At 31.2% G+C, this 27,397-nt stretch overlaps 1 protein-coding gene across 2 annotated transcripts in view; it reads left to right on the forward strand.

The window, feature by feature from the left end:
• LOC119835782 (transcriptional repressor scratch 2-like) overlaps positions 1 to 27,397 on the forward strand; it is a 57,246-nt gene that overhangs the window by 3,289 nt on the left and 26,560 nt on the right. The window contains exon 2 of one of the 2 annotated variants that reach the window (XM_038360771.1): positions 19,579 to 19,695. In XM_038360771.1, the coding sequence (XP_038216699.1) occupies positions 19,581 to 19,695 (115 nt within the window). In that variant the 5' untranslated portion in view covers positions 19,579 to 19,580. Of the gene's footprint in view, positions 1 to 19,578; positions 19,696 to 27,397 lie in introns of those variants that run through there. The other variant, XM_038360774.1, reaches the window with a different exon arrangement.

Here is a 27,397-nt window from a genome sequence, read left to right on the forward strand (position 1 = left end):
TAGGAAGTTAGTTTGCAGTTATACCTATATAGGAAGTTAGTCGTGCAGATGCGCGCTGAGAACGGATTATGCTATAGGGTTGTGCTAAAGGTGTTTAAGGCTGTCGTCGGATTTTATGTAAGACCATCATCATATTTGTGTTATAAACATGAAATTTAATAGAAAGGCTGTTAATAAAGTATTTTTATCCATAACAGTAAATTTTCCAATAGAACTGCATTAAGAGCGTTTTAGGGTTGTCGCAATTTTGTATGACAGAATATAAAAGACCTATGGAATGATTCCCTTTAACTTGCTACCACCGATATTTTAAATCTATAAAAGGTCTAAAAGTATCTAAGTCTTAAATTAAGTAATAAAGTGATGCCATCACGAATTTTTAAATTGAGAATTAAAATTAGTTCTTAAACCTTAACTTTAATTAAAAAATGTATCCCACAATACATTATATCTATTTGCTCTAAAGGATGCTTATTGCTGTATTGGGTACATGTTCTTATTAAAATCATTTTTCAACATACTTTAAATAACAAAATTAAACGACATCACACAAGTAGCGATTTATTTTTCATGTTCCATCTCATTTATACCACACCAAATCACAAAATGTGAACGAACGATGTAAATTCTTTATGAAAAAACACACAAAGAGAATTACGTTAATCGGTCAACCTTAGTGGACTAATTATAAGCTAAATAGGCGTAGACGTAGGTCACTTTAATTTTGAGTACGTTCTAAATATAACATAAAAAAGAATGACGAACCAGAATGTGTTATATAAACAATGCAAACCGATTGTATTTCGACTGTTTGTGGTTGGAACCAGGATGTAATTTACTCGGGCCTTGCAAGGAGAATCTATTGTCAAGTTAAATTTTCAAGCGCTTTCGCTCATCATTTAAGCTTCCATTGTGTGAAGGACTCAAACAAAGACGTCACTAATATCATAGACCAAAGAAAATGCTTGTTGCTAGATTAATTTACATAGACTTTGTGGCACACTAATCTAACCACAGACGATTTTGAATAGTTATTGTTATAAAACGTTGTGTACCTTGTAGATATCTATTACAGTACAATTATATAAACGTACTTAACCGTCAAACTGATAAGCTTCTTATTCCTATATTTCATAACCTAACGAAACCATTATAGTTGAGATTAAAATGCGGAGCAATGCGGAGTCTTAAAGAAAATTATTCATTACAATGATATGTATGTCTAATAAAAATTCTACCAAAGAAAACATACTGTGCAAAATCTCCTTATTGCGTAAAGTATAATCGATTTAGTGATACCACGTATGTTGTGTCAGGATAAGAAATAACACTATCATGACTTGTGTTAAGCTATCTTTAGTTTAACCAAAGTGACACGACAAAAACAATTGATGCTCTCTTGAAAAAAAAGGCAATTTTCCATCTATAACTGTAATAACTGGTGGTAAAATAAAGATATAAAAAATTTTTGAGTCCAGTAGTAATAAGAAATGTATATATATAACATGCAACTCAAGAGAATAATTGAATATTTTAAATTTATAGTTTTTAATGATCGCTTATGAAAATTTGCAGAGTTAGGTTCTAGTCTGCCGCCCTTACGAGATAAGAATAGGGAAAGGATTGTCGTCGGGAATAAAGGAATGGACTGAAAAGCGTGAGGAAATGCATACGGGATATATCTGTAGTTATTAAAAATTTATTTCAACTATACATACAGATGGGGTTAGTAACACATTTGTTCGTTTCCTAGCTCAAGATTGTGTCTTAGTTGTTTGTTAGGTCAATACATTTGAAACATGTGAAATATTTCAACGTTTAGAACAAAACGTAAAAAACTGCGACAGTGTTGATGCTAATATCAACAATTAAAAAAATCAATGCGTCTTATGCTTTTCTTTGAATCTAGCTAACAATCTGATTTGGTTGGAATTTATTACGTGGACTCAGTGTCCGAGTTTATTTAAGTACCTAAAGATATTGTTTTGTCAGTTGGAAAGTTCCAGGTATAAATTGCTTTCATATCTATAAACACCAGTATACAGGTAGTGACTTTACAGTGAACGTCAGTTCCCAGTGCATCGCGGATACAATCGCTCGTTCCGATCTCATTCGAACCGCCCGCCCACAGGTGACAACGCCGAGCGCGCGAGCCTTTCCCATATACCCTTTAGGTACCTGTTGATTACGGTTTTATTCGCATTTGCCATGGTTTTTATACTTTTAATTTGATAAAAAAGTGATGAAATAGCTTCTTAAATTTTACGATTTGAATTATGCCGATATGAAAAACTATAATTTAATTAACGTGGATTGAAAATATCACAAACTGTTTCAAAACTTTTAATTTATAAAATTAAAAAATAATTGATAATTTACTTATTTAATGGTAATCTATCAACTTTCATTGGTAAATAATAAATATGCATATAAAAAATAAAAATATACAATAATTAATTATTTATGTGAATATAATATTTAATTTTGTTATTCATTTATTAAAAAAAAAAACATTCAACAAAAAATATAAGTAATATATATAATACCTATACCTAATTATATTTTTGAATATTTTTCTTCAATAAAAATAATAATAAAAAAATAGTTAAATATAATTATAATTCAGAAAACTATATCTACATTCGCCGACGGAATAGCCAGCTCAACCAAGTTACGGTACGTATAATATGTATTTTATATATATAATATATTAATAATTATAGAATCAACTAAATTGTCCTCATTGCTCTTATTCCGAGTATAAGTAAGGAAATTGTTCATTTCTATCATCCTGATCAGGATAATTAGATCATTATTAGGTGTAAAAGTTACAATTAATTCTGTCTGTGTAAAGGAATCGGTTATATAAGAACATACTAACATATAGATGAAATTTATAAAAGCGTGTTTAAAAGGTTGTATTCTATAATTTTTTGTTAGAAAAATGACCCGTGTTACATTGCACTCAAGTAATTGTCAAGGTCATCCGTATGTTTAAAAAAATAAACAAATTAATTCATTATTGTTCTAAAATATTTGGTATATTTCTTCTGAGTCATTCGAATGAAATATGAAAATTGTAAATACAAATTTTGAAGAAGTTTATTACAAAAGATTTCGTTTCGACTACGAAAGTCGTGGCGTGCTTTTCTCTTAACCAAATAAATGTGCTATTAAATGGAAGGTACTGTTTTTCGAAAGACTTACAAGATTTAACTATTCCTCTTGAATCTCATTCACTGTAATGTATTCCCATTGAGACTAATCAACTGCGCAAGAGATATATTAGATACAGAATTATTTTATACAGAAGAGATATACATAACGAATGTGCGTGCAAACTAAAGAGAACTCCATCTATCATTCTCATATACATATGTAGTGAAAGATCGGCATGACTGCAGAAAGATCAGGCGCAGGTACAATATAGTTTACGTGCTCATCATTGTTCCAAACTGAAAAAACTGAAAATTTTACCTAAAACTCAACTCAATTTGTAGACCCATCCGCAAACTGCACCAACGGTAGTGAAGTGCGATTATTCTACACTCATATTTGTGTAAGACCGTAATTACGATAATTACTGAATGAATATTTTAATTTTCATAAACCAGTTGAAATGTTCTGTTTGTTTGAGATATAGATAGACTCTTATGTAAGCGGTGACAAACTCGTTGGTGGGTCGCCTGTAGATACTAAGCCATATAACCATACCTTCTGTCAGGGTGTGGTACTATTCACGCTGCGAGTGGCTGGACAGAATTTGAGATATCGGGTGTCGTTGTAATCATTTGAACCATGGTTTAAGTTACTTGTGACAAAAACAAAAAAAAAAACTCAGCGTCTATAAATTAATGAACTCAAAAGAGAAAAACAAGTAAAGTAACACAACTTTATGACGCTGTAGGCAACAAACGAAGTTTTGGTAGATCTTTTTCGACCGCAGACAGCAAACTATTGTTTATCTCTTTTTTGTCAAACACTATTGTATCTACCACATTTGTAAAAATCACAAAATTTAAAAGCGCTGTGAAAAATTTGAAAATTTGATTTGTTCGCAAAATTGAACATTTGCATAAATTGTATTTTGCCAATGATTATTATATACTGTGGAAGTTTTGCTAAATGAGAAGTTTCTCAAAGGATTATTTCTTCTAGAGTTAATGATTGAATGACAATTTAGTTGATGAGTTATTTTAAAACTACATATATTTATTTTTTAGAGCAGGTAATTATTTGTAATTAAGAATTATTTTGTCAAAATAGGTAAACCTTCAAGAGCATCGCATAGTGGACAATATGCAGCTACTATTTCACGGAACTATTCAATATTCTGCTCCACAAACTCAACAAGAATAAGCAACGAGTGTTCACTTTGTTTTGTTCGTTTATTACTTCTAGCATGCTCGCAATGCTTACATTCATTTAGCAAATAAGACAAAGAAGATATCATAAAAATAAGAAATATTCATGAACAGAAGTGATGTCTCTCAAAAATTTGTTATTGAAAATTTACGTAATAAAAATTTTGCAATGAAGGCTACTATTTACAAGGATTGTGATGGAAAAAGGGAAAAGTTTTACTGCTTTGTCACATGTCTAAGTTGATAATTAAATGGCTTTTAATCAAACTTATTATACCATAATTATATGAGAATATTTCGAAATCAATAATTCCTTTCGTCTGACGATGTCTTCACTAAAAGTCCACGCAGATAAAATTTTGTCAATCGAAATTTGATTCGTCCAAATAAGGATGTATTTATTTTGTGTATATTTTAAAATTTAGTTAATATTATTTTCTACGTTAAAATTTATTGCTTGTGGTATGTTTTGTGAAAAAATCCTATAGAATTCTTATAACATTGGTTTTGTTTTAACATTTGTTTCTTTTAACAATAATTTTAACAACCACATTTTTGAAGACAGTTTTCAAATCATTTTTGTGTAGTATTATGTTTGTGATCTACACAGTTGTTTTTAAAACTCAACGGAGTGTTTTGTAACTTTGACATGTCCTTCTGAACACATATTTGGAGTGTATGCGTTTGTGGCATTGTAGCTCCTGAACGGATGGACCGAATTTGATTCTGTTTGAAAGGTAAATAAGTCGGTAGTGATTTAATCAGTTCACGGAACACACAAATTTTACCTTGTATCTTTGTACCAAATTTTTTGTACCATATTTTTTATTGTATATCATACAATGTTTTGAAGATCCTCGATGTGGGAGTTACCATAGCTTTCATTACTTATCTTGAAGACTTTTATTTTAAAAATTTTAACACCAAGGATTGTTATTTGGTGGGCCATTTCATCTCCTTATCCTTCGCGAAGACTGGGTTTCTCCGTAAAAGTGTTGATGCAGAGTTTTTTTACTTCAATCTTTCTTGGTTGAAAATGGAATATGAGTAGAACGCGATACTTGTCTTATTCAGCGACGAGTTTAAATACCCTTGTTAAATTATCTTTGATCCAATTCACACTAACCCTCTGGTTTCTGTTCGAAGGATGTAAAAAATATATAAAACCATAATACGAATTAAGACTGACTTTCATGCATATAAACATGAAATGGTTACTCTCGTAAACTTCAGTAAATGGTATTCATTCAAGTAATTGTAAAGCCAATTTTGTTTATTTAATACGAGTTGAAGCCACTATGCTTAACAAGACTAACAGAAACTAAGTTTAAACTCGATCGTCATCTCTGAATACATGAATATATATATGTTGATGTGGGTGGAATTCTTGTTTTCAAAGAACTCACCATGGTATGTTTTAGCCCAGCCTTAGGTTGCTTCTAGCGTTATTAGTTGCGGCTGTCTCCAAGTTAAGTTATAAAATACCATTAGACCTATATAACGAAACAATAACATCATTAAACATCTGGTTTTTCATTTTTATCATAACCTTATCCAAACGGAGACATATCCAACGAGCCGAAAATTATTAAAATCCCTTCAGCCGATCTCGAGTAGTCGTGTAACTTCCACGATTAATCAAGAGAAAGAATGTAAGCCTTCTAAATTTTTGTTCGGAGAAATGTATACCATTTTGTACTCAAATTTTAACACACACCACTAAACGTAGCAACATCATCTAACTGTAATGGGACAACTATACTTATAAACTTATATATACCATATAGGCTACATTTAATGCGATCGATTTCATGAACCGAAAATGAAGTAAATTCAAAGTTCAGTGCTTTCTATTAAATGTTGTATTCATTTCAACCACCGATTACGTCTTATCGTTTTTAATATTTTAGCTTTCCGTTACTACGGTCTATTGTACATTCTATAAGCGTATTTTTAGTTAGACAAGAGTTTTTTGACCATAGTGGAAGGACCCATACTGTTTTAAACATATGAAAGAGTTTTTTTTTAATCTGTATACAGTTGGCGGGGAAAAGTGTATGTAAAATATAAATTGGAACGTAGAATCACCTCATTCAAAGACCTAAACGTCTAATACCTATCACTTCGATCGCATTCCAAATCGCTTACCATCAGGCAAAACGAATAAACTTGTTCATAAAAAGCGAAACGTTCCTAACTTTCTGTACGTAGCTAACATCTACACGAAAAACAGAACGACAATTAGAGTTGTCCAGCCACGGACGATTGTGACAGAAATAATGCCTAAATACGAAAGATACGGAGATATAATAATCGTTTACTATCCCAGTGTAATGCGATCGTATAGTTTAGATTTTTTATCTCGTCTTGTTGGCTTAATATAGAAGGTTCCTATCACAACTGTCCACCAAACTTTCTTTTTTAGCTGACGATTTGTAGTTCTGTTGTAAGATCACAATGTTAAATGTTCCATTAGAAAAAAATACATGAAATTGAGATGGTTCCGTCTCAAAAGCTGTCACAAACATAACGTTGTCAGGAAGTCGATCGTGTTGCTACTTGGTCCACTCACACCCGTCCTTAGGAGAGCGATGTAAAGCTGTCAATCCCGCGCCTAATCTCTCTTGGGTCGTGTCGGATTTCCGTCACAATGGGCTATGATAGTGAAACTATAATACATAAAGCAGTTACACAAACATAGTGAGCAGTGCATAGTAAATAAACTATAGCTATAAATGTATTTCTGTAGCATTGTAAAGTAGTTGCTTTACAATACTTCTTCTTCATTAGTATGTGGTTGTTTTGTTTATTTTTGTATTTATCTATTATATACTTATAGTCAGATATTAGAATCTAATTTTTCATTTCATTTAAAGATAAATTCCACCCGAACGAAACAAATACCTCAACACATATGAAAAAGTTACAGATTATTTATACCACTTAACCCCAAGTAAGAAAACTCTAAACAGATTTTACCACTGTTATCATCTTTTTGGACTATTACTTATTTATCTACCACACTACATACTTATCTTTTTATTTTTTAATATACTATTGTAACTTTGAAAGAGTAGCAGTTCAGCATCGTAAATATCTCTCTATATACTTGCAAATATACAAATACAGTTCCCCTTTTAATGACCCTTGCTTCTATTCGGCTTTTATCAGATTACAGTTTCAATTGTCTACGCAAAAGGTCGCTACTTGATTTTTCATCAAAAGTCAATTAATCCCATCGCCATGCCAACCTTTTGGACGGCGTATGTGATGTACCTTTCGTGTAGCCCTGGATATTGCGCCAAAGAAGCTATTTTGTTTAATTTAGCTGCTATATGACTAAAAGCGTTTAATCCATTGGAAGTGGATTTAACGCACAATGGCTTTAATGTGGATGTTGTAAATTAACTTAATATTATATGAATGACAAATTATTAATATTTAAAATATGAAAAGCAATAAAGATATACAAAAAAAACTTAGACATGGAACGGATATATGGGTATATTTTAATGAGCAATTTTACAATATAATCTAAATAAATAAATAATGCATCGTAAATAAAATTTCAATTTTGTGAAAAAAATCTTAAGCGTTTTGGCTGGGGAAATGGTTGATACCGCTCTCTATAACCCTTTTTCCCGGCAATAATTCAAACATTCCTTCCATAGTTCAATCATGTTTTAGTTTTTTAAGCCTCCATAGGATTAAAACCACAAAACTTTGGTATTGAATTTTATTTGTCGATTTTTTTTTACATTCTAATACATGGAAACTAGGGGTAGACCAATTGATTGATTTTTTTATTGCACGGAACAATTGTAAACGACAAAATGAATTTATAAAAAATTTGCATTTGAACATGTCCGAAATATTTTCAGGTAAATGTATTTCATTTGGGCTTTTAAAAAATGCAATGAAAATAAAAGGATGTCGGAAAAATAAAACGAAACAATTGTTAACAAAGTGAAAAGTCTATTTGGAGCTATTGAGCTGCTGTAAATATGAAATAAGCTATTTTGAAGCAAGAAAAACCGCAGTAGCCTGGTGCAATATGGTACAAATATAAGTAAATCAGAAGCATCTAATTGTTTAAATAGCAATCTAGACATATTTAGCATTCATTTATGATATCCACCTATCAGCACAAAAAAATAGAACGACTTATTAAACAACTTAAATGATAGCATTTTTCTCCTAAGAGCACGCACGCAAATAGTCAAGAAATACTTTTAAGTAGCAAAAAACGGGAATATTGTATAACAGTATTAATGAAATTATAAAATGCTATAAGATGACTATCTGACGTATGGTGGATTGCCCGCCGCTTTTTCACTTTTAATTCGTATCTAGAAACCGTTTGGATTACGAAATGTTTATCTAGAAAGTGATCACGTTCTAGCTTTTAGAATACTCGACAACATTCAATCGGAAGCCATTCGAATAATTGCTGGAGCTCAGAATCTAGTCCCAATAAAGCACTTCAAGTTGAGTGCCGTGACCATCCACTTCATCTACGACGACAGTTTTCATCGGACAGATTTCTTTTGCGATCTTTGCAGTTTTCTAACCATCCTTTATTTTATAAGTCGAAAAGCTTGAATGAAAATATTTTAAGCACGTTTTTCAAAACACTATTCTCTCCATTTTTGATTTTGACACCTATAATGGTTACAATACAATACCAAACTCCTCAAATCATTTAGATAAATAAATAAATCGGAAACCTTCGAGAAACAGTGCACCTCTTGCGATGATTCGGATCTGCATATTACCTTTTCTGTATTACTCTTGGTTTGTGAAATAAATAAACTATAAATTCAAAGATTACGTAGAGTTGCCATTACTAAACGATCGATCACCATCGATCTCCACGTTTTCCAGTATCATTTTGACAGTATGTTAACACGACGAATAACAAGGTACATAATAAAGCAATAATCCAGAAGAACGTGAAGAACGTGGACGAATGTACTAGAAAACAGTTAGAAAGAAAGAAAGAAAGAAAACAAGCTTTATTGCCACATAAAAATAAAACACAAATCCAGGGAAAAACTAATATAAATGAAAAAATTAAAACTAATATAAATTAAAATTAAGATAAAAAAAATAACATGGCAATCGGGACAGACTCAGCCATGCTGACGGGCTTTAACCCCCGAACAGCGCTGATTTTCAGTCTGCCCACGTGTTTTGTTCGAGGTTCGTATATATTTGTCCAGGTACCAACCATATCATATAAATGCACAGTAAATATTAATTAAACAGATAGTTATAAATGAAATTTTTATAATAAAAAATAAATAAGTGTCTAATCAAATATGTAATAATAAATATATAAAATAAACAACATATACATTTGACATAAATAAAAAAATAATAATTGCTTTATAAATGTGTCGAGTCTGCTTTTTGTTTGTTCAGAAGTATCATTTTGTATTTGTACTTGAACGATACATATGACATACTAAGCTTTAAGGGTGGTGGGAGGTCATTCCAAATCTTTGAAGCATACTTGAATCCACCCTTAAAACCTGACGTGTGGTGCTTCGGGATTACTAATGCATTGCTACTTCTACTTCGTGTATTTTTACCATGGTACTCCTGAGTCCATATCAGTTTCTCATAGAGGTAGACAGGAACTCCAGAGTATACCAGCCTATGTACCAGACCTGCTAGATGCAACTGCCTACGACCTGCCATCTTTAGGATTTGGTGGCTATTTAAGTAAGGTGTAATGTGTGCACGCTTTGGTACACCGAAGCAGAAACGAGCGCACGCATTCTGTACACGCTGAATTGCTCGCTCGGCTCTGGTGTTCAAGCGGGGACCGTAGACCGTATCGCAATAGTTAAAATGTGACAAAACCTATGACTCCGTTAGCAGTATTTTCGCCTTCTCTGTTAGAACCTGTCTAAGACCATACAGTACTTTCAATCTGTAGAAGGCATTTCTGATTGTGGTGCTTATATGATCATCATATCTAAGCCGTCCATCTAACACTATGCCAAGGTTCTTAGCCTTATCCACTCTAACCAGCTGTTCATTATTGATCTTAATTTTAAGATTGAGAGATTTAATTTTGAGTATTTGATTTTTTGTACCTAAGATAATATATTTGAATTTTGAACCATAAAGTACCAAGGCATTCTGTTTAGCCCACAATGCTACCCGCTCCAAATCTTCGTTAATTTCACGCTCTCTGATTTCCGAATTTTTTGAATTTATGGGATAATATATCTGCGTGTCATCAGCATATAAGTGAACTTTACCGTATTTTATATCTATTAGATCAGTAGTATACAGCGTGAATAAAACCGGACTGAGTATAGAGCCCTGAGGACAACCGCGGGGAGTTGTCTCCATTCTTGAATAATTTAAACTACCGTAATTTTCGGCAACTACATACTGTTTTCTATCTGACAGATAAGATTTAAACCATTTACAAAAATTTTAAGATCAAATTGGATTTCCGTTTATTATTCATAACAATAATAACTCATAAATAGACGAACTAACAATAAACCGCATAATAGTAAGAACAATAATATCGGGGACTCTTCACTTGCAAGCAAGGACAAAAATTCCAGGTCTTTATCAAATACCGTACATAAAATATTGCTTTGTGCTGCACGAGTATATGTTATAACAATAATCAAGATAAAAAATAAATAAATTCGTTGTGTTTGTTGCGATTTGATGTATTGTAAAAAACAAACATTTTATAAAATATATAAAAATATTCAACAAAACTAAATAAATCGATTTTTAAAATTATAAGCATCAATACAAATATGGTAAAAATAGGTACGTTAGAATGATTATTATACGAATAAAATACATTTAAGTTACAGTTCTTAACCTCTCGGTCTCGGTATTCGCTGTTAGGTAATATCTGTTATAGGTACATTTTGTATCGATTTCACAATTCCATAAAGGCAAATAACATACATTTTGTACAAAAACATAACAAATGTGTTACTTTTCTTTTGTTTCCTAAATAGCATTAAAAACAAGTTTGATCCGTTTATTGTACTTACACTATTAACTATATAAAAGAACAAAAAACCGAGGTAATTTATATTATGCCAATAATCAATTTTCACAACCATAATATTAATTCCTCGTTCAGGCTTTTTGACGTGACAACGTCTTAAATTAGGTTGCGGCTCGGAGTCACTCATGAAAAAGTGTAACGCCCGGTAACGTTACGATGAGTCACCGAACTATGATCGGTCCGCTGCGCGCGCAGCACTAGAGAATTGGGCGCATTGAATCGGCGCGTGCTTGTGTCTGTCTGTCTTTTTAGTAAACAAAATATATTTTCTATAGTTAAAATTTGTGCAATTCTTATTTTCATTCAATTCCTTGTTCGTATTGTGCAATTTAATAATATTCATATCAATAAATATTCTACCGAGAAAAAGACGTTGTCACGTAAAATCTTCGCCCGTAAAACCGACTTTACAGGCAACCATTTTTTTTTTTTTGATTAAATTAATTAACTGTTCCTGTAAGCAAATATTGCAGCAGATACATTTCCTTACATTTAATAACCTTAAAATTAACATCGCTATTGTCCTTCATCCCGTGCTTTACGAAACAACTGCCTATTTATACGTGTGAGACGTTCGTTTACATATAATTTACGTATTGGACCAGTTAAGTTGAATCCCGAAGTATCTGCGCCTCTGCGTACACGAGCGTCTTTTAAAAATTCGTCACGAAGAGAGCGCCGTGCGAAGCGTACAGACAAGAGACGGGGCGAAGTCCTTAAATCTTCAGAAGTATGTGAACGTGGTGGGCCAATCCACCGTACATAAACTATATCGTTCTGGGCCATTGGAAAAATTAATTTTGAGGCGACGAGAGTTACAAGATGCACTAGGTTCTCATTATCGCTCTCTGCCAATCCCGAAATTTCTATATCGGTCAGAAGTCTCCTGTTCGCATCCTCTCCTGGTTATTGAATTCAGATTTTAATTGGGAGATTGTTTTCGCTATATCTTCATCGTGTTTGCATGTATTTAATGAACGTTGCTCCTCTAATGCTATATTTTTTCCTTCCACGGTATCCAATGCACATTGGGCACCACCAGCTTGAGATTTTAGCAGTTTTTGGGATTTTTACACAAACTTTATCGTAAAAGCATCCGCATCCATTGCATTTTACGCCATCTGCCGACGACGCAAACTTCCCGCAAGCAGTACACTTTGTCATGGTATTGATCGTATCGTTTGGAATTACTTGTGAATTAACTAGATGGTGCTAGTATAATTATATAATTGATGAGTAGTTTAAATATTATATTTCTACGCAAAAAATATGTCGCTTCTTTATAGGCCAAATGTATCTTTACTTTGTATGATTTTTTTTTTTCTTAACAGCTTTCTTCAACACACCAATTTTTAGAAATAATGATATAGGGTAGCTTTAAATATTCACTCACGGATGTAATTTGTGATTAGACAATAGTTCACTTACGGTTGTTTGTGGAGGGCGAATATTAATTCTTACGCGTGTTTGTTGTTTAAAAAGTGGTTACAACACTTGTGCACTATTCTAGAACTGTAAGTAGTATTTTTAATTTTAAAATGTTATGATAGGTATACAAGCAGTTTGACACACGAACCTCCATAAGTTAAGAAATAATGTACTCTTTGGGTTTTCAATCGAGTGACGATATAATTTTTGTGTTAAGATAATTTTAAAATTTTCTATAGAATACATGTTTGTCATTGTACCAAAATTGTTATTGTTTTAAAAAATAAATTGCTACCCCGTTCCGTGGTGTATAGTTGGATAGTAATTTGTAGTTAGTTTAAGTTAAGCTGTATAACTTTTTTTTCATTTAAGGATCATTTCGTTATACTTTGTCATTACTTGGTCGAAAATTAGGTACTTCTCATCAGTATAGCAGTGGCGAACGTCAAAACAAATATTCGTTACATTGAGATACTTAATCTGTACATATTTTTACATTTTACCTACCTTTTAAAACTTGACCCTTGCAAATAGTCCAAACTCATAGCCATAAAAAAACACTTGATTATTTATAATGCAAATTTAAATTATAAATTAAACGAGCAAATACTGAAACGTCTTTTAGATAGACGAGCGCGACGTTGAAGCAACTCATTAAAATTTATCTTGAATAGGTTTTCACATCTAAGCCAAGGTATTTTAAACGAGAAAATATGTAGTGGTAAGATAGAATGCGTGTCTTTGCTTGTTGATATAATTTTACACATAAATAACTGTGCTAATTTTATATACTGACATCGAACATATAATTATTGTATATATCGCTCGTCCCACATCATGGGTCAGATTAAATCAGGTGGACTCCGAATGTTTGTTCATGTGAAAGGAATGGTTGCAAATCATGGCAAGAAAGGAGCGTGTCTGAGTAATCGATTGGGCGCCTATTGGCTGGAGGTTCACTATATACAGCTTGAAATATGAAATCTCCAAAGACCTGCACCCTCCAGTTTGAAAGCTGTCATGAGATCGGGGAGGTTTCTGAATAGAGACAATTGGGTGGGTAATATTGTTGGAGGTCAAAACTCATTTTTGGTCATTACGCAAGTAAGTAAGCAAATCCCGTTCCAGTATAATTTGGATCGATCCAAGCAAATTAGCTCATGTTACTTTGTAAATATGTAGCTCTCTACTGTTTTATTTTTTTTTAATCGATTAATATAATTTTATGACTTACATCGTAATAAACAAACAAAATATTTCCCCTTTATTCAATCACTTTATCATATTGTAGTTATCTGTAGTACGAAAAACATATACATATGAAATAAACGTACAGACATCTAGCCCTCGGACGCATTTTAATATAGGATCCGAGTCAAAAGGGTTGTAATATCAATCAGTCTATGTAGACAGGAACCGCAGGCAATTCAAGTGAGGTCGAAATGGTATTAATTTTGTCTGACTAATCAACGACCCTTGTTTACTTTCGCTATTTACGTATTGCACCCGAGTTACATATATACTGAATCGATGTACTGCTCAAGTGTTCAATAATTGTTGATTAATTTTAATGTATATTCAAGGAAGATAAAATAAGACCATTTGTTGTGATTTTCAGATGTTGTATTTCTTTGTCTACACTTGCAGTGACATTTTGCTTTGTTCGGAATGCATAAAGATCAGAATTAAAATATGAATGTTATAGATACAAATAAGCAGCTTATAGATGAATTAATCGGGCATGACGAAAAACAAAGCATATGTTAGTAGGTATAATGATAGATGTGTGAGTAAAAAATAGTGATATCCACGAGACACTTATACATTAAGTAAATATCGATTGTTTTAGTTGGTAGGTCTTTTATAGACAATAATATAAAATATACCTATATACAGTTTGGCTTGGTTCATTTCTGGCTAATACATACGTAATGATTACTATTTAAAAGCGGTACTTTAGGAAGGTTCGTGTAGTTTTCTGTCCAAATTTTCTTTTATTCCAATTGAGGAATAAAATAAAAAATTCAAATCCTTAGCGACATCCACAGGCATACATGATATAAGTACTATTAATACTTTACAGGCAGGGGAGCCTCTTATTTTTTAATTCTTCCAAGGTGAACTTCTTGACGCTTAATAAAATTCTCGTAGTCCGGGATTAAATCTATACAAATTGTTTTATGAGTTTGTTAATAAAACTTAGCTGAATAACATGTACTTATTTTAAAGTGTCACTATAACAGTTATCTTTTATGTCATCACTTTGTGAAGTAATAGCGTAAAAAAATCATATTTTCAAATATGTATACTGACGCATTGATACTGCTTCATTTCAGCATAAATTTAGGAACACATGGTTTGAGATATTCTTATTAAAAAAATCCTATGTCTCTGTGATAAGTTTATTTATGCGGATTATTACATGCTGTATAATCATAATCAGACACAGAACACCATTAATGCATATTGTATTTATTAATTTGTATCTGACAATTACAATAAAAAGTATGTAAATTTGGTACAACCAAAACTGACTAGGTCCATCAATAATTGTATTCCAAAAAAACATTAACATAGATACCTACATACGTACGTACGTAATTGCTGTCTCGTTCGTTCTTGGGTGCTTTTAATTGTACTAGGTGTTCTCAATTCCACGTTTAGTGTAATCTTTAAACGTTACGAAAATCAAAATCCTTGGGGACACAATATAGATTTCGATTTGATTTACATTAGAAACTAACAAATCGGACGAATGTTTGACACTGTTTAATTTTTAAGTTAAGAATTACTAAATCTTTATTGATCCGTTAATATTTTATGTTTACCTTAAAACCTATTTAATATTTAACGAAATTTATAGATATACTATCAAATACTGACAAATGAATTCAACTTTTGGAAATGGTGGAGTTCGAAACCAATGTGTATCTATATTATTAACTAGCGGTCCGCCCCGGCTTCGCCCGTGGTACGTCTACAGCCAGATCCTGCTAAGATTATAAACGTGAAAGTTTTTAGGTATGGATGAATATATGGATGTTTGTAAGATGCTCTTTCACGCGAAAGCAGTTTATCGACGCCCACTTCGCAACGGGCCGTGCAGCGGAAAACGTAATATTTTAATTTCACCTCAACTTCAAAACGAAACGTCCAATTTTAATCATTCAAAGACCAAATATTATCAACATAAACTGTAGTTATTGATGAAATAATTTATTTTGATAAAGGTTAATAGCATGAGTAAAATAAACGCGTTGAAATGTAGTCCAAAAAAATTCAAGATTTTTAAATAAAAATTTGGTTGTTGTGCCTCACTCGACACAGATAGGTATAGTGTGTCGCGGACTTTTTTGTAGATATTTATAAGATCTACAATTAATTCTAACATTTTATGGTTCTATCTTTTGTAGTTTAGGCAGCGTACGCAAAATAAGTAATTTCATTGGTTGATTTTTTTCAGTTAACCGAAAATATTTTACGGAAACCTATTTTTTTCCAAAATAAAATATAGCCTATGTTACTCGTGGATAATGTAGCTTTCGAATGGTGAAAGAATTTTTAAAATCGGTCCAGTAGTTTTTGAGCCTATTCATTACAACCAAACAAACAAAGTTTTCCTCTTTATAATATTAGTATAGATAAAAGGGTTTTATAATGAGTTCAATAGATTACAGTGAAACGAAAAACCTATTTATATCCAAAAATAAACAGTATTCGTTTAATTCTACATTCCATTTAAAATCCATCAAATACACATCAGCTAGAATTATTTATATCTTACGTAAAAACCGGATTTTTCAATATAAATCATGGTTTATGACAGACTTCTAACTATTTGAAAAAAGGTTACAGGGAGGAATTATACTATTTAGCAGCTAGTCAGATAAACTATTTCCTTCACTCAATTAAACTCTTTCGAATTAAACATTCCCAGTTTTTGTATATAATTTATTTACAAAACCAATCATAGCAACTGCACATATTTATTAATTATTTCAATAAGACATAATGTAATTGGACTCGATTGAACTATGCAAGCAGCAATCAATCCTAAGGTTAAGATAACACTTAATTATAAATTAATGCTCAATTATTGGAGAATACCTATAAGATCAATACACGATTGATCATACTGACATTTACCAATTAATTTATAGTTAGAGACACAGGATGTACAACCATTGAAATTATATTCAAGATCCCAAACCCGCTTAATAAATTTGAGATATATTTCAATAATTATTTTACACTGCTTATTCATTTACTTCAACCTTTTACACTTTTGATTAGTATCAATTCATTTAAAATTACATTTATGTAACAGTTCTGAAAAACGTTTTAAATTGTAGGAAACTTGGAATAAAGGTTTACTTTAAAATCATTTAAAGAAGAAGACACCAAAACATTTGAAGTTGTAAGTTTAGCGTGCCAGCTTATAATGACATGAAAAATAAACTGAACTAAATTACGTTTCAAAAAGTAGAGACTAGAAATTTTCCAGTCACGGTAAAATTTGGGAACAATAACAAAAGATCTCAAAGCACTTGTTGCTCACCCCAAAGTTATTGGTCGCCCCAGGCATGCTTATGTACTGTTGGAAGGGATTTACAATATCCTTACGAAAACTTCGTTAAACGCGCTTTATTTATCGTAACTTTGCTGAAATACATTATTAATAATGTGAGTTTAATAACTACTACTAACGGTCCTCACTATTGAATTTCAAGTTCAAATTAAAATTATAGTAATTTGTAAGGAGGTACTTACAATATATAGATATCATTATTATAATATTAGGTGGCTAATACCTTCTACCCAAGCTTGGGTGTGCAAATATTAAAAATCGAAAGCAAAATAACCAATGTAACAAATTTATCACAGTGAAGGGGTATCAATGTCATAAATTTGTTTCATTGTTAATAGGCAGATTGAAGTTGTATATTTTAAATACATAGTCATAAATATGACACTATAAATGTGTTTATTCTACAAGTTGGGAAATGCAGTTTATTCTGATGATATTTTGTCAATATAAAATGAAAATTCATTACTCCTATCTTCTTAAAATATTGTAGGTGATATTTTACAAATTGTCATACTTCTCCAATGTACATGCAAGTTAATGCATGGTAAAGATACGTTATTTACTAAACTGGTTGCAACTGTCCTTATGGTGCATTCCGCACATAGCTCGGATACATTTTTTAGTACCAAAAAACTGCTTTCCGCAGATAGCATGAATGTCCCCAAACAATAATTCCATACGAAATTACGAGTAGACGAGACATATGCATTGTAAGCATTTATAGATATAGTATCTCCCCGAAGATGTAATACATAAACGAAACGAATTTATTCTGTCTCAAGTACAATTCAATATGTTTGTTCCATTTAGGCTATCGTCTAACAATTGTCCCTAAAATTTGTTATGTTCTACCTGCTCGAAAACCAGGTTATCATATTTTACATTTAGTTTAATATTTGTGCAATTCAAATATTTTTGTTCCAACCAAGTTTAGTTTAGTTATTTAATGCTGCATTTATATATGTATTTTTTCAATGCATTAAAAATGAGGCTATTGGGTCTGCGGATAAAGCTGTTTTGTGTTTTACTGATTTCGCTAAAACATTAATATATAAGAGAAATAAAAATGGGCTCAGCGCAATTCCCTGTTCTCAATTATGTATATATGTATCTTATTTAATTTATTTATTTTTGTACTTTCACTCTAAATTAAAATTATGGAGTAAAATAAAGAGTAGAAAGAGAGTGAACTCATTAGTTCATCCGAAAATTTAGTCTTTTTAATAATATCAATGTTCCAATCTGGACATTTTAATTTTTAATTGCAATCCTTTGAAGTATAAGCAGGAGGTTTTCATCAAAGATATTTATGATTTGACTTGGAATTCATATACAAATGATCACAGTGTTGAAATGTTCTAATGAATTGAAATGTTTCTATACCACAATATTCAGACTATAATTTACAACCATAATCTTTTATGAAATCCAGATTTATACATGGAATATCCTGCTTTACCAATATGCACGTTCCACCTCTTCTCTGTTTACGACAAAATGATTTAAAAAACTTATACCCTGGTTTTAGTAGCTGTTCATTTCTCTTTTGAATAAATGTTTTACATGTGACGTCAATGAGGTAGGATTAATTTATTTGAGACATTGCCAAATATAGTTCTTCTGACTTATTAATTACTCCGGCTTATTAATTGTTTTCATGTAAAATTTTTAAATGACTTGATTTAGAGACGAAAATACTTTGAATTTGAGGAAATTATTATTGTTCCATATAAAACTACTGTTTGGTGCGTCTTTATTTAACTTACTCAGTTTAGTATGATAAGCTATCTATTTAAAATAATTTGGAATTGTAAATATTTTGACTGGATTGGAATTATTTAGAGTTTTTTTTAACATATTTGTTTTTTTGAAGTAGAAAGCCTTTTTTTAATATTTTTTGTTTACACTCAATTTCTATATTAATTTTATTTGTAAAACTTTTAATGCAATCAAGTTTAAAATTATAATATTTGTAATCTTCGTCAATATCAATATATGAGCAAGTTTTACATGTAGGTACTTAAAAATGTATTTTATATATAATATTTTATAGTAAACGGTTTTCTCCATCTGTATTAATATGGTATTCGTAAATCATGTCGTCCAAAGCTCTCGTAATGATTATTATTGTTTTTAAACAGGGATGCCTCGATGTTACCTGATACAGAAATGGTGGGAAACAGACAGCACTCCGAGCAGCCCGAGCGAGGCCAGCATCGCTCCTTCGCGGAGTCCTACTGTCGAGCCCTTTGTATCAGGTATAGTATTATATAACCAGGTATTCGATTTCAATTCAAATATGTATAACCGTTTCTCCATTGAGACATCTTTATATTCGACAGAATTTCGTGCTTTATGAAATTGTTAATGTATAAAAGTCCATAATCTTTCGTTCGTTCATCTTAGAATACTTAAATGTAAGAGTAACTTCTACAGTACTGAAACTATGAAGCAAACAATATAATGAAGCGAGAGATATAATGAATCTAAATAAGATCATATTTCTAATTTCTTAAATACGATTTATGAAAAGTCAGTTCAAATCAGAATAAATAATCTCGCTTTTAGTTCATTTATTGGAGCATAATCAACACGAAATAAAAGAGATATAAAGGGAAATATTTTAAACAAGTAATTGCAATGTTCGTTGCAAATGTTGGTAATACACAAAACGACTAAAAAGTTAGTTCAGAGTAGCTCACCCGTAAATCTACGGTACATTTTACCAAAACAAATATGAAAAATCTATTCATAACATATTAAAATTACTAGGAAAGAATCGATGATTATAGCATCAAAAGAATATCGTGATTGCTATTCATCATATTTTTAATCTACGTTCCCCAAAACGAAGGAGGCGCTCAATTCCACAACACTTTTTATTTAGTTACTCGATAACCTCGCGGGGTTTCATCCGATACACATGATCCTTTCTTTGTTTGTTAGGAAATTATTGTCATTTTGTCACATTTTGGGATCTGGAGTGGTACTTCCCTTCAACAAGATTTTTTGTAGAAGAGATTACAAGTATAATAGACTAACTAACTACAAGTGGTTTCTGTATATATGTAAATTAATGGTACCAAAAACATTGCTTTAAACTATCTAAATTATGAAATACACTTTCTGGGAGACTCTTTTAGCGGTAGAACGGTAAGAACTTTTCGAATACATTTCTTCCGGTCCGGCGTTCTTTGTAAGTATGCTCACTAGTTATTTTATGAAATTTCGCTCAGAAAGCGATAGCTACTCTGAAAAGTATTGAAAATAGGCTTTTAAAGTAAATATTTAAATTACTCATATGCAAAATAACATTTGACAAAAAAAATGATTTTGATATACGATTATTCTAATAATTGGATTAGATTTATTTGCTTGGAGTGTATTTAAGAGTTGACAGAGGATTTAAATTCGTTGGATATTTTTATTCAAATACAATATATACTTCGATAATTGGATACATTCTAGACTTCATAACTATTTTTGTTGCTTTATTCAGTAGGTGATTTGACGGGAATAATTTATAGAGTATTTTCTCAATGATTAATTTACTAGTGTCAATGAAGTGACTTTAATTGTTAAGTCTACATAAATAATATAGTGATCCAAACCTTAAAGTTTGCAATAAACAATATATAGTTCTATATATAAAACCACAAATGAAAAACGCTAAAAAGTTGATACTGCCCTTATCATGTCTTATTATTTGCTACGAGCGCTACGCCATATCTACGCGCGTTATACCGAAACTACATTGAAACGAACGTAAATAATACGACATAATATAATGAAAAACATTAATGATATATATATATTAATAAAATACATGCATGTGTATACTACCTAAGCTACATAATATCATCTTTTATATTTTCCATTTAAGGAAGCTTGATTTATATTACATGTGCGAAAGTGTTTAGCGTGTAGGGAGATTAGCAACAAATAAAAGTGTACAATAAGTTCGACAATACTGTGTATCGTGTTGCTATAGTAACGTCGCGGGGACCATCACAAATAGAGTAACGTAACCAGTGCCCTAACAACGGCCTGATACGGTGCACTGTAGCCCTTTGTAGAGACAATATCTATACATTTATATTTGTACGAGCCGGCGGGTGCGAGGGAGCGTAGTAGCTATATACATATACACGTATTCTCTTTTGCAATATTAATTATTCCCATGTTTGATGGATAAAAGCTTTCCATGTTAAGCTTATACCCATTTTTCAAACTATTCGAATGCGTGTATTGTAATGTTGTGTGCTCTGTTCTTGTTGTGTTTTTCGAATTTATTTCTAGTCATTAATTAGAGTATGTTCTAATATACGAATGGAAACAAATCGTCTGGCTAAATAAGGTTTGAAAGCAAAGAAACCTTGACTATATGACTATGACGTCTTCCTTTCCAATGACCTTGATGACCTTCAAACGTGAGGAAATGAATGTATCCGTAATGTATAGGTACTCAAGATTTATTATTTGTCTCACTTCTTATGTAATTTTATATTTTTGGATTATGTGGATTTTGGAAATATTAATTTTATGTATAAATTTTCAAGTTACGAAATGACAATAAATACCATCCAATGGAATGGAAAAGCAACAAATTTTGACTCCGTTAATAATGTCGCATATGCATCCAACCCCGTTTTACCCAATGTATGTTCTTCTGTAAACAACTACTATTTGCATACGAATATTATTTCGGTGAATACAGTTCTTGTACGTTATTCACTTAATTAAAGGGGACGCGCGTCAAAAAGCGAATTTTCGTGATGTACGTAGTCATTTGAGAAATAGTTTAACACAATGAACACAGGTCTAGGAGCAATTGGAGTCGGCGAGTGAAGCATATTTGTTGATTGAACATTCGTGTAGCTTTTATAAATTCCACAGAAACTTATTTCGAATAACAATCCTTTTGTATCAATGGAATTTTGATTATAATTATCAGTATTTTCACGATCCGTGAATAAAGAGTTCAAATTCAACACTTGTACTTAGTGTAAGCTGTAGATACAAAGTTAAAGGTTTTTTTTTATTCTAATTAGACACAATTAAACTATACATTTTGTGAAATGTACTTGTTATTTTAAAATGCATGTCATTATTATATATATATTGACAGTATAAATTGGTATTATAGCAAATAGAATATTATATTTCATATAATTTTAAAGAGTAAAATACTTTTGTTAGGAATGTACTCTACACTTAGACTGCAATATCGAAATTTCATAATATACGGACGGGGTAGGGATGTCCGCAGGGGTGATGTAATGCTGACTAAATAACAACCAATTTATAGTAACAAGTAGATATAGTATTTCCCTTTGATGTCAAATGATCATCTGCTGTGTACTGTGTCTACAATTACGATATGTGCATTACGAATATGAATCGACACATCCATATTGGATATTCGTTATCTAGTTACCAATATGCAAATATTTCTAGGAAATGTTGGCCTATCATTTGATATAATGGACACACGATCAAATTCGTAATAAGATAAATTGCGATACGTATTAGTTTGTTGATTAAGGCTGTTAATTACACTGCAAGTCTTCAAAATTAAAAAACGTATATTGTTAGTGCAAGTTTGAAATAATTCTGTTGCATTATAAGTAAAATAGTCGGTATTGATGCGTTATAATAAACACCAACATATTTATGAAATTGTTTACGTTCATTAAAATATTATGAAGCACAATAATGTGATATTGTATTGTAGAAAATGACGCTGAATAAATTACTTTCATCAAACCAGTTAGCCCAAACGAGAATAATGGATTAAAAGCCAACCGTGATGGTTGAACAAATATTCGATGTATTTCCGAAAATTAATATAATAAATCGTTTTAAACCGTGCTCGCGTTCCGATGCAATTCGTTTCTAAAATATTCAAGTAATTACAACTTTATGTTTTATTTATTACGGTCTGTATTAACGAATTATCATGAACGCTATGTATTGCGTTGGTTACGGCGTTTAACTCTTTAAGGTAATATTATATTCCTACTCATTTAAATAATTATATTAATTAATTAGGTATCACTTTATGTTAACTCATTAATGTGAAATAATGTTATATGAAATATATCTCCATCACACGATTTCACTGTATGTAGGTATATTGCATGTATAATTTTGTGTGTCATTCCATGAATCTATTTTATGAATATCCCGTTGGCCGATATGCAGAACTTATACACTTGTGCAGAATCAAATGTAATTTTAAAATTAATTCCGCAGAAGCTGCTTCAAACTGAAGTCAATAAAAGCTTCGAACCGTCTGAATATAAGGTACATATCCAGTGAGACTGGCGCTTAATTTTCGTAATAGGTTCGTGTGATTGACGCCGGTTATGTGGGCCGGTTAGTTTGTTGATTTAAAGCTGCCGCCTACGTGTTTGTTCTGGTGATTACGAATACCTGGAATATTACATTTCGGATGAAAATGTTATGGTCAAATAATTTAAGTGCAAATTAATGTCAACGTTGTATCAAAATTTCCGTAAAATATATATATCCATAGTAATTAAAGCTATTTTACTTTGTATCAATTTTCATTGTTTATTTCTGTTATTTTGCATTTAACCCTACAGAAAATTAAATGTTAATTGAAAATTTTTAATGTACTAATAAATTATAAGTATTTAAAAGGTGCATTAATCGTTAAATATAGCGACAGCGACTTCTCTCATCACATCCTATCGATTTAAGTTTAGTATGAAGAAGTTGGTTCGCAAGTATTCACCTTCGAGAAAATTTTACCTATCAGCTTTATCATTGGATAGAAAATTATTCGCAGTTTATATGGAGGAAGACGTAACCTGTGGCTCTAAGCTTGGAAATATTTTCAGTACTGCGATATTTATTCACTCGAGTTTTGCTTTGGCTTGTGAGTTATGTGTATAATATATATACGGAGGATTTGACTTTTCTTGTAAAATCATAAAAATATCGAAAAGATCTTCATTCACAACGAAATTTCACTTGAAGGTATTAAATTTATTGCTATGGTAAAAACTGCAACATACTTTTATGATATTTAAAAGAATATTCTATCATTTTATGTTCTTGTAGAAATTTTGTCTAGTATTGTCTGTATGGTACAAATCACAAACACAAAGATAAATCACAGGAGTTAGGGATAGGGTTGACGTTTTTTTTTTGTTTATAATTTCACAGTATTCTTGAACTTTATACAAATGTTTGAAAAGATAAAATGAGAAGAGAACGTACGTTAACGAACACAGGGAGCTAATAAACATACTTTACTCAGCTAAAGCGTAGAGAGTTGTAAAAATGAACACATTAAAACGCAAACCGTCAAATGGTTAAAGTGATCTTAATTGTATTTTGTTGCTAACGTGATTTTAAAAAACCGTAAAGCTAATACATAATTAATTTCGTTGTTTCGTTTATTATTGTGTTGCCGTTTATTTGTTTATTGTAATCCTAAAAAGAATTCGCGCATGTACACATTTTTCTTTATTTGTACTACTTTAATAAATATTTTATTTATAACAAATTGAAGATGTAAATAAAATACAATTTATTGGATGAAAAGGATTTCAATAAAGGTTATTAAAAGTGATATAAACAAGAGTTATCAATAATTTCAATTAGTTCTACAATCTGACGTGTAATTGCAGAATAGGCTTCAACGCTTTCATAAATTGAATTATTTCCAACGAAGTTTTTATGTTCACGTAACGTGAAAATAAACTCATCACTGATTTCACTCACGCGGAATTATGAAATTTTAAATACTAAGCTACGCCCGGGGGTCAGTCCCTTGTCTGGGGGTCTTTTTTGATATTCGGTTTTGGTCGTTCGGTTTTTGATTTATATGCGCTGCAGCTGCATCATTTCTAATTAAATGAACTGTCCGTCGAGCATTAGCATTGATTGATATGTATTATTATACTTATGAATATGAGTTATGGACGGTAGGTACATACAAAATTTATTAGGAAAATAATGTACCGATATGAAATTTTTCATGAAATGTATTCCGACCTTACAGCTCCGCACTTAATAATACGAAATAACCCCGTAACGAATTAGAAAATAAACGATTAAATTACATTCAGTTTTCATGAAATGTTAGTTCTATTTTAAAACATTTCTTTACAATTCTACAGGGCAATAAATTTGGAAAGTAATTTAAGTGATATTATTATAAAGTAAGTTTACTTGTCATTGAGAAAACATGGTTTTAAACAAAATTTAATAAATGGAATTATTGTTTCTACACATATAAACCAGTAGCGATACTTCATTTTGCACTTATTTATAGTACATTATTTGTTTGTATTTGAATTCTATTGCTGTTTTATTTATATTGTTTTGTATATCTTTAAGACATACTCAATGGAGATTGATATTTTCTAATGACGACTGCATAAGATTAATAGTTCAATGTTAAAGTTCAAGGAGAACTTGAGTCGTTATTGAGTTATAGTTTCAAACACAAACATTTGGACATAGAAATTGTAATAGCTATGAGATCATCTTAATACACAGAAATAAAATAAAACGAAGGTAGGTAATTGATTAGAAAGTTTACCCTTTGCATCTTGACATGATAATATGCGACTGAACGTTATTGATTGATTTAAAAAATGCAACAATAAAGTATTTTAATGACTAAATTGATAGAGGAATAGAATTGTATTGTTCAGCGATGAAGGGGTGCTACGGACGCACCGACTAATGCATAACAAATCTATAGTATCTGTACGTAATTGGTCATGTCTGGTGAACTTTTCAAGGCATTTAAATAAAAGAGTTGAGTTTATAACATTAAAACGTGACCGCTCCTCCTTGAAACCCTTATTCTAGCAAAGTATATTTGTTACAAAGCTCCATTGTTGTTATCTTATTATCAACCAAATAATAATTGTTTTTCTAATATAATTTTGTAGTAATAAATAAACATGATGTTTTCCCGCCAAAACATGTTGTATTGACATAAGCTAAACGAAAATTTAATGTGCGTTGTTAACCCTTCGTGTTTCTCACCCCTTTGGTTAAACAAGTCCGTGTATATGACAGCAAAGAATTTTCCTTTTAGTGAAAGAGGGACGTGAGGGTTTATCGTGTCGCTACATTACATAAATTATTATAATATTTTGTTTGTTGTGTAATTGCACTTCATTTACTACGATTTTTAATCTACGTTCCCAAAACGATCTAAGGCTTCCAATAAAAAGCGAATGTTTTTTTTAATGTTCGTATAGTTCTAAGATCGCGGTTTTGAATCGACGATAGTATATACATGTACGAGTATACCTTTCCAAAAAAACGTGTCTAAGAGGTTTTAATTAGAATTAGATTTTACGTTTTGTATTCAATAATTAGATTGAATTTCCTATCAATCTTCTATTCATACAAATCACAATTAATATTATGAAATTGGAGGTGGGAAGGAACCTCGGTAATATTTCATGTAAAAAAGTTACTAAAGTAATGAAGCTAAAGAATCTGATTGTGTTCGATTTGATATTAAGTGGCGACCGTGGCTTCTCTCGCTCGTTATAGGTGAATAAGTAGCTTGTGAGTTAATCAATACTGTACTAAATAAATTATCTCTGTAGGTATATATCCGGAAAGCAGTTTTGTATAAACATGCATTCATCCATTCTCACACACGTTCACGTTTGTTCTATTTGCAGAATAGGGTTGGATATTTTGATTGCAACACAGCAATATCATTGTCAATTCAAGGCAGCATAGACTCACTGAATTTCGTCTGGTTTCATGTGTTTTCGCAGATCTTAGAGAATCTGATAGTGTTCTGAAGCCATCTAGGCGTTTAATAAATATTCTTATGTTACGTATCGTTATAGTTATTATTACTGCAAAATGTAATCTTTATACCTAGTCTTGCCATAAATATTGTAATAAAGAAAAAAGAAAATTGTTAACTGCAAATAACATTTATTACTT

This window comes from Zerene cesonia, chromosome Z (genome assembly GCF_012273895.1).
Source record: "Zerene cesonia ecotype Mississippi chromosome Z, Zerene_cesonia_1.1, whole genome shotgun sequence".
NCBI lineage: Eukaryota > Metazoa > Arthropoda > Insecta > Lepidoptera > Pieridae > Zerene > Zerene cesonia.